The following is an 8,846-nucleotide window of genomic DNA, read 5'->3' as shown; positions in this document are numbered from 1 at the left end:
AAACCAGCAGACACCAGTCTCTCCATGGAATGAGTGACATCCCTGCCCTACGAGGTCCGGCACCTGCTGGTTCTGTTATACCGGATAATTAATTGCACCCACCTGGTTCCCAGATCTAAATTAGTCCCCGATTAGAGGGGAACAAAGAAAAAAAATAAAGAAGTGGAACTGGCTTTGAGTGTGAGGGGTGTAGAGAATCATTGCATTTTCAGCTGTTTGAAGCTGTTGTACCAAAACCGAAAGTAAAAGACCCAAAAAACTAAACATACCGGGAACTACAGAAGTAGTGCACATAGAACAGCTCTACCGCTTCTTAGACTTGCTTTCAATAATAATGACAGATCTACAGCTCACATTTCTATGTGCATTTGTTTGAGTCGTCCAAATAAAAAGTGACATATTGCAGCGTTAAGAGTCAGATGAACTCATGGATACAATGTATGTCTCTGCTTTCAGTTTGAAGGAAGTTGCTAACTATGCTTAGTGCAATTGCTAGCTGTTCCCATAGCACAATGACTGGTAGTCTAACGCTAGTTAGTAAGGAACTCCCCCTATGCCCTCCCAGGCCCACCCATGGCTACACCCCTGCCCACTCATTTGAAAATCCATAAATTAGGGCCTAATTTATTTATTTCAATTGATTGAGTTCCTTCTTTGAACTGTAACTCAGTAAAATCTTTTAAATTGCTGCATGCTGTGTTGCATTCATATTTGTGCTCAGTATACCTTCAAAATGCAAGCAGAGACATACAAATGGTATCCCTGAGTATCCAAGCCTCTCAGTCGAAAATGTGTTGTTTTTTAAAAATATATTTTTTTGGGCAGCAGCGGGGCGCCGCGGCTAAATTAATATAGGATAAACACTGGTATATTACCTGAATAGGTATCTGTTCATTATAAATAGAGTACTATAACTATGAGTCATGACAACTCCAGAGTGGGGCTCTATAACTGTACTTTACCTGGATAGGTCTCTGTTGAAGACTGAGGCGGTCTGGCGGAGGAAGCTGTCAAGGCGTAGGGATCTCTCCAGGTGCTGAAGGTGAAGAGGCTTGGCCAGGCCTGATGACGACCATGCTGCCCCATCGCCGGCCTCTGCCTGCCCAGCCCCAGACGCCATGGAGGACTGAGACCTGTAGGCCCTACTAGGTAGGGATACTCACTGGGCGAGAGAAGGGGAGGACAAAAAGAGAAAGGGGGAGAGAGGGAGAGAAAGAGAGGTAGGGGTTTTAGATGGAGAGAGAGAGAGGTAGGGGGTTTAGATGGAGAGAGAGAGGTAGGGGGTTTAGATGGAGAGAGAGAGGGTAGGGGTTTAGATGGAGAGAGAGAGAGGTAGGGGTTTAGATGAGAGAGAGAGAGGTAGGGGTTTAGATGGAGAGAGAGAGTGTGATAAGAGAGAGCAACCAATGTGGAGGGTAGAGCAGAAGTTGTAATATTACAGCTAAAGATTGTGTGTTTTTCAGTCAGGACCTCCATGTCGTCTCCCTGACAGCTCATCTCCGCATGCAACATAACACCGACATATGTTTGTGCAGAAATTAACAAAACAATGGAACCTTTCTAATGTGGGATATGGATATCCTCATTATCTCCAATCACAACTGTCAGTTCAGAAGATGTGAAAGGCCTGAAACAGAGAGAAAGAGCCACAAGTCACACACTGCACCACACCAATCAAAGCTGTCAAAATTGACTAATGAGCATATTCCACCTGTGGGACATTCAAGCACTTTCATGTATCAGATTGAAAGAGCTTATGTTGAACTGATGATAGAGGAAATTGAGTCTAAATATGCTTGAATAGGTATGTACAGGCATGTTTCAAGACCTTAAGTCAGAGGTTGGGGAAGGGTCTTAGGGGTACTCTTTGACCCCAATCCTGAACCTAACCTATGATCCCAATCCTGAACCGAACCTATGAGCCCAATCCTGAACCTAACCTATGACCCCAATCCTGAACCTAACCTATGACCCCAATCCTGAACCTAACCTATGACCCCAATCCTGAACCTAACCTATGAACCCAATCCTGAACCTAACCTATGAACCCAATCCTGAACCTAACCTATGGACTCATTAATGGTGGCGCAGCGGTCTAAGGCTCTGCTAGAGTGCCCAGTGCTAGAGGCGTCACTACAGACACCCTGGTTCGAATCCAGGATGTATCACAACCGGCCGTGTTTGGTGGCTCACAATAAGGTGGCTCACAATTGGCCCGGCGTCATTGTAAATAAGAACTGACTTGCCTTGTTAAATAAAGGTTATATGGTCACAACTCGTTTGAAATGTCCACAAATTCCCACAGGAGTATGAGGCTCATGCCACATAACACCAATCTGGATGTAAATACTTTGATTCCCACTAACCTGTAAAAAGAAATGGGGACTTCTAGGTAACTTATATAAACAGAAACAATTTTGTTCAGGGAGATCCTTTATATATGTCTATTGCAGGTGTGGGGAAAATGTAGGTTTACTTAGTGGTTCAATCATAGAGATGATTGAGTGATAATGAGATCAGGTGTCTGCAAAGTGAATCAAGCCTCTGTACTACAATCTAGCTAATCTGAGTTACAATGTAGCTAGCCTGCCAGTAAACACTCAGAGCAAAGCACAATCCGATGAATGAATGTTCAGCTAAATTAGCTAGCTGTCTAACTGAACGGGGAATTAGCTGGCTAGTTTAACGCTAAAATCAACGTTTAGCCTGCAAGTTGCGATGCTGGCCATAATTTAGCTTATACTAGCCTTAGCCTGTTAGCACTTAGCATTGGCTGTGTGGGCCAGCAAAGCTCGTATGACATGTTAGCTAGCTGGCTAACGTTAGCTAGCTAGCTACACAACACACGATATGACATGTATATCAAGGGTCAAGGTATGCAGCTACGTTAGCAAGGTAATTATATGTTGTGGTTAGGAACAGGCATTGGCCAGCTGAATTCCTATTCAAAGAGCAGGTTAAGTTTGACACGTTTGACTGTCTGCTAAACCCGGCCTTTGTTACATTTGAATGGCTAACTGTCAATCTTGATACGTTTCTGATCATTTTTTTTTTTTTTTGAATTAATTAGGTATGAAGTTCCCACTCACTCTTTTTGAGTTATTCAAATGGGTTCTGCCCCTTTAAGGCTACCAACCTTCTCTGGACATATGAGTATTTTAGTAATACGATTCATTTTGGAGTGATACACAACTTTGGCTTGTTTACAGCGAGAGGCCTAGGAATATTTCCAGTACCTATCCGTCCCCTTAATAGACACGAGGGTCGTGTCCAGAAGCCTCTGTTTTCGGATCCCCGCGATCTAATTCTTTCTCCTCCCGGCCATCTTACCCCATTGCTCCCTCACCATATTACCTCCGAAACACTTTCTCACCTTGGCCCCGTGTCCCCCTTTTGCGCTCTCTCGTAGCTTGCTGCCGACTCTCAGTTCTCTGACTCCAAGATGGCGGGTCTAGGCAACGAGTGAGTCTGTGAGCTTTGGGTCGACAGCAGCAGAGAGGCGGCCACTTTCTGTAACTGAGGGAGCAGGGACACGGCGCCATGGCGAGGATAGAGCAGGGAACAGGCAAACTAATCGAATGCAGAGAGAGTGACGATTTCGTATCTGCCCTTCAAAGGAATCGCTGCGGAAATAGAGCAACACAAACATTGTAACAAGTATTTTAGAGTCAGTTCTGGCGAGAGTTGCCCATAAGTAGTAGTTCAAATGATTTATGCCATATTATCGTTTGCGATCCGAACTCCATTGGTAGAGTCTGTTAATCCCGAAGATTACCGAGCTGCATGTTACGTCACTCACAGGGGGAAAGTCGTTACGAGTATCGCGAGTCTGTTACATTTTCCGGAAAATTGTGTAGATTTTATGACTGATTTGATATGAGCTATAAATGGCAAACAATGCACAAGTGTTACAGTGGAACTGTTTAGAAATTAGAGCATCATCAATATGTACCCGATCCTCCTTAAGAAGCCTTGTGTACATATGATGCTTTACTTTATCCCAAACAAACTTCACATTCACTTTTCAATCTCATAGTTTACTATACATTGATGACAGTGTAAACATTGAATTACTTGGCCAGTCCTCGTCAATTTATGCATATTTATGAGAGGAAGGCATCTCACTAAATCCCCTAAACCCACAATAAAATCCTCCAGGTGTCTTAACTGCCATTACTTTGTATTTTCATATTCACCAGCCCAGCTTTCAGATTCTGAGACTCATTTTATTTTATTAGGCAAGTCTGTAAAAATAAATTCTTATTTTCAATAACGTTCTGCTCTGGCCAAACCGACGATGCTGGGCCAATTGTGCATCGCCCTATGGGACAACCAATCACAGCGGGATGTGATACAGCCTGGATTCATACCAGGTACTATAGTGACGCCTCTTGCACTGAGACACAGTGCCTTAGACTGCTACGCCACTCGGGAACCCATCAGAGGAATTCATAACATTCAGAATTCATAATAACATTCAAAACACTTGAAATAACAATTCCAAAGACAGAATTAAAGATTAGTTTAATTTTCATAGGTGCATTTTACAAACCAAAAGTGGGTTACATTGACCTGATCTCAGATGTCACAACATAAACTGTCAGCCAATGAAACAGGTGTGAAGAAAGTTCTCATGATGTCATAAAGGACACTAATAACAAAAACTGTAGTTCTTTACATACCTTTTTATAGCACTATTCATGTCAATAGCCAGTGGAACTATCTAATACCAGTGAAGATTTATAAATATGCATTCAATTTCAGAGAACATTTCACAGGTTAATTTGTTAATTTAGACAGATGAGTGTAAAAGATAGGGAACTGATCTTGTAATGTTTAATAAACCAAGGTGTGTGATCCCGACATAGTGCAGTTTTTTTAAGCTTCGCAGAGAGAGTGTCTGTAGAATATATCATGTTACAGAGACACTTATAGGGCTTATATAGGAGCGCCTGCATTCTTCCCCACTCCTGTGAGTATCCATCGCCCGGCACTGTGCAGCTGTGGCTGTACATCCCATTATCAAAGAGAATAACAGCTGATTTCCTGGCCTACAGTGTACACACTGGTCGGTTCCATTTCAGACAGCACACGCTGCGCATTTCAGTCATTTCACACAAGTCTATTTCACTTCTCATCGGTTCAGACAGTTAAAGCCCATTTCACTAATTTCAGACCTTTTTCAGTCAAATTGTCCCACCTCATATCAGGCAGTCCATTTCAGACCTAGCTCATTTCAGCTCCAAGCCGCCAACCATTTAACTCAGAGCCAGCTGGACTTCTCCTCCTCCAACTTCTGTGGATCAATAAACGGCTTGTCGATCGACTTGATCATCAACTCGCCGCAGTACACGCATTCAAACGCGATGATGTCATCGATGTCTGACTTGATTTGCTCACGGCTGACTCCAGCACTCTCTTTTCCCAGGCTGGCGGTGTCGCCCCCTCCTCCTTCTCCTTGGGGGCGGGGCGGTGGCGAGACTTGGAGGTCTGAGTGGCTGCAGCCAACTTCTTCTGCAGCTCACCTAGTTTAGTCTGCTTGTAGGTGGACAGGTGAGGGGTCACCTGAGGAAAGATCCACCGTTACAGTATGGAAGGTGCATATATGGTGGTGAATAATAAAATGGGTATTTAACTCTTGAATCTCATGAAGAGATAGATAGAGAATTTTTTGGGGGGGGATACCCCATCTAACTAATTTTCTTTCTGTATGTAGTGTGCATAATTTACAAATATATGTAGTAATTATCCAATGACTCTGTTTGCATTGTTACATTGTTAGCCATCTCTTTATGAAATAGGGTCAACAGTTAAGGTAAAATGGTGTGCTACTGACCTACTGGTATATATATATATATCTTTAGGCAACTGTTCTTGAAATAGGGTCAAGGGTCAAATAAAACATATTTGCACACTGACCTCCAGGAAGAGGCAGTCGTAGTGGAACATGTGACCACAGAGGAACAGATAGAAGGGTCTGTTGAGGAGGGGGAAGTCGCAGGCAGCACATTTCTCCTGGTTCTCCACCACCCCGTACTTGTTCCTCATCTCCTGGATGTCCTCTCTGATCCGCTTGGCGCTCTCCGTCGCCTCCTCCATCTCCTGCTTCAGCTCGTCTATATGCTGGTTGTACTCCTCTAAAGAGCTGCAGATAGCCTCCTGCAGGGAAGAAGGGATATAGCTTTGTCAACTTAACATTTTCCTACATGGGGAAATTTGTTTGGTTCCAACTCATCATATACACATATGCTCGTGATTTGCCTGGTACAACGAAACCAACGGAAGTCACAAAAGTGCAAGCTCCGAGGTAAATGAAACGCACCTCAAAAGAACACTGAACTTAAGTATATAACCTAGGTAGTATACTAGACCCAGGTCTGATTACTACTCTGGTGTGTAGAAGTGTCTTTGGGCTTAACAAAAGCTCATACATACATACATACATACATACATACATACATACATACATACATACATACATACATACATACATACATACATACATACATACATACATACATACATACATACATACATACATACATACATACATACATACATACATACATACATACATACATACATACATACATACATACAATGTATTTTCTTAAACACTACAACCTTGAAGTGGTCTATGGTGACGAAGTCCGGGAAGAAGGGCAGGATGTCTTCGATCTTGAGCAGGTTACAGCTGGACAGACAGTTCATGGCCTTCTTCACATCCTTCTCCTCTTGCACCACATGACGAGCGATCTTCAGCCACAACTTCTTCCTCAACTCCTCATCATCCTCAGGCAGGTCAGCACATGACTTGGCCAGGTCCACATCCACCTGGAATAATTATAATTTATTATTATTATTTACTGTGTCCCTTTCGGGAAATATATCATGAATCTCCACAGCACAGCTGGGAGAGGGAGAGCACAGGAGGAAAGTTACACCAGCTGGTTTAGGAAAGTTTTGCCCCCCCAGTGCTGTGCGTAGCCAAAATAACAACATGCACGCTTCATAGATGCCCTTTCAGACCCTGATTTAACATACTGTGCCGTGAAAATGGATTTGACCCCCCTTTCTAATTTTCTCTATTTTTGCAAATTTTTAATACTGAATGTTATCAGATTTTTAACCAAAACCAAATATTAGATACATGGACCCTGAGTTTACAAATAACCCCTCAAACATTGGATGACACGAGTCCCATTATGCCTGGCAAAAAAAAAAAAAACTAACGCTGAATTCCACAGTAAGAACCTTATACGAACGGTCAAGCGTGGTGGTGGTAATGTGATGGTTTGGGGTCCAGTGTGGTGGTGGTAGTGTGATGGTTTGGGGTCAGCGTGGTGGTGGTAGTGTGATGGTTTGGGGTCCAGCGTGGTGGTGGTAGTGTGATGGTTTGGGGTCCAGCGTGGTGGTGGTAGTGTGACGGTTTGGGGTCCAGCGTGGTGGTGGTAATGTGACGGTTTGGGGTCCAGCGTGGTGGTGGTAATGTGATGGTTTGGGGTCCAGCGTGGTGGTGGTAGTGTGATGGTTTGGGGTCCAGCGTGGTGGTGGTAGTGTGATGGTTTGGGGTCCAGTGTGGTGGTGGTAATGTGATGGTTTGGGGTCCAGAGTGGTGGTGGTAATGTGATGGTTTGGGGTCCAGAGTGGTGGTGGTAATGTGATGGTTTGGGGTCCAGAGTGGTGGTGGTAGTGTGACGGTTTGGGGTCCAGCGTTGTGGTGGTAATGTGATGGTTTGGGGATGTTTTGCTGCCTCAGGACCTGGACTACTTGCCTTAATAGAAGGAACCATGAATTCTGCGCTGTATCAGAGAATTCTACAGGAGAATGTCAGGCCGTCAGTCTGAGTTGAATCTGTAGAGCAGCTGGTTACATGCAGCAAGACAATGATCCAAAACACACAATCAAGTCTACATGAAAATGGCTAAAAAGCAACACGTTTGACCTTTTGGAACGGCCTAGTCAAAGTCCAGACCTAATACCAATTGATATGTTGTGGCAGGACTTGAAACAAGCAGTTCATGCTTGAAAACCCACAAAAGTCACAGAGTTAAAGCACTTCTGCATGGATGAGTGGACCAAAATTCCTCCACAGTGACATGAGAGACTGATCAACAACTACAGGAAGCGTCATTGCCGCTAAAAGGTGGCACAACCAGTTATTGAGTGTAGAGGGGTAATTACTTTTTCCACACAGGGGCATTTGTTGTTGCATAACTTTTTATTTATGACATAAATTAAATAAGTATATAATTGTTGTGTTTATTTGTTCTAATATTAGGTTTTGGTTGAATATCTGATAACTCAGCCACACAAAAAATATACAAAAGCAGAGAAACTTAGAAGGGGGGCAAATACTTCACAGCGATGTGTATTGAGTGGACAAAACATTAGGAACACCTGCTCTTTCCATGACAGACTGACCAGGTGAAATGAGCCCTTATTGAGGTCCCTTCTTTAAATCCACTTCAAATCAGTGTAGATTAGGTAAGCTCACGATTTGCACTTCCACTTTAAATCTTGCATGTGTGGCTGTTACATCATCCTGCCAATATTACATAGTCATCAATTAGCTACATATTCATCAAAACACTAGCCAAGATCCTCACTTGCAAGGCCAGATCGACAGCTTCCTCATACAGCTCCATGATCTTATAGACCAGAACGCAGGCCTGGAGGTAACCATGTTCAGCACACAGCCTCAGGGTGTACTTTAAGTCATAGTGGATGTATGACGCGGGTACCAGCCTGTCAATAATAATAAAAACAACACTTTTTAAAAATTAATAATAAATTAACAATTCGTGTATATTTGATCAAGATACCCAAGAACACTTACCAGAGG

The 8,846-nt window shown here is 43.3% G+C and overlaps 1 protein-coding gene and 1 long non-coding RNA gene across 2 annotated transcripts; both read right to left on the bottom strand.

The window, feature by feature from the left end:
* Nucleotides 1-968: 968 nt before the first annotated feature.
* On the bottom strand, nt 969-3,543 carry LOC124030500. The gene is made up of 3 exons (XR_006837977.1): nt 3,374-3,543; nt 1,557-1,627; nt 969-1,162 (listed from the first exon to the last, which is right to left on the bottom strand). It is a non-coding gene; the product is annotated as an uncharacterized LOC124030500 (long non-coding RNA).
* Nucleotides 3,544-4,512: 969 nt separating this feature from the next.
* LOC124030501 (vacuolar protein sorting-associated protein 18 homolog) lies at nt 4,513-8,749 on the bottom strand (the record flags this gene model as incomplete). The annotated part of the gene is made up of 4 exons (XM_046341827.1): nt 4,513-5,565; nt 5,920-6,159; nt 6,625-6,834; nt 8,611-8,749. Coding segments are annotated over 4 exons (820 nt in total), but the record flags the coding sequence as incomplete, so codon positions are not given.
* Between the last annotated feature and the right edge of the window lie 97 nt (nt 8,750-8,846).

The sequence above is a fragment of the Oncorhynchus gorbuscha genome, unplaced genomic scaffold (assembly GCF_021184085.1).
Source record: "Oncorhynchus gorbuscha isolate QuinsamMale2020 ecotype Even-year unplaced genomic scaffold, OgorEven_v1.0 Un_scaffold_12243, whole genome shotgun sequence".
In the NCBI taxonomy this organism is placed as follows: domain Eukaryota; kingdom Metazoa; phylum Chordata; class Actinopteri; order Salmoniformes; family Salmonidae; genus Oncorhynchus; species Oncorhynchus gorbuscha.
This window is presented reverse-complemented; position numbering and strand designations above follow the sequence as displayed.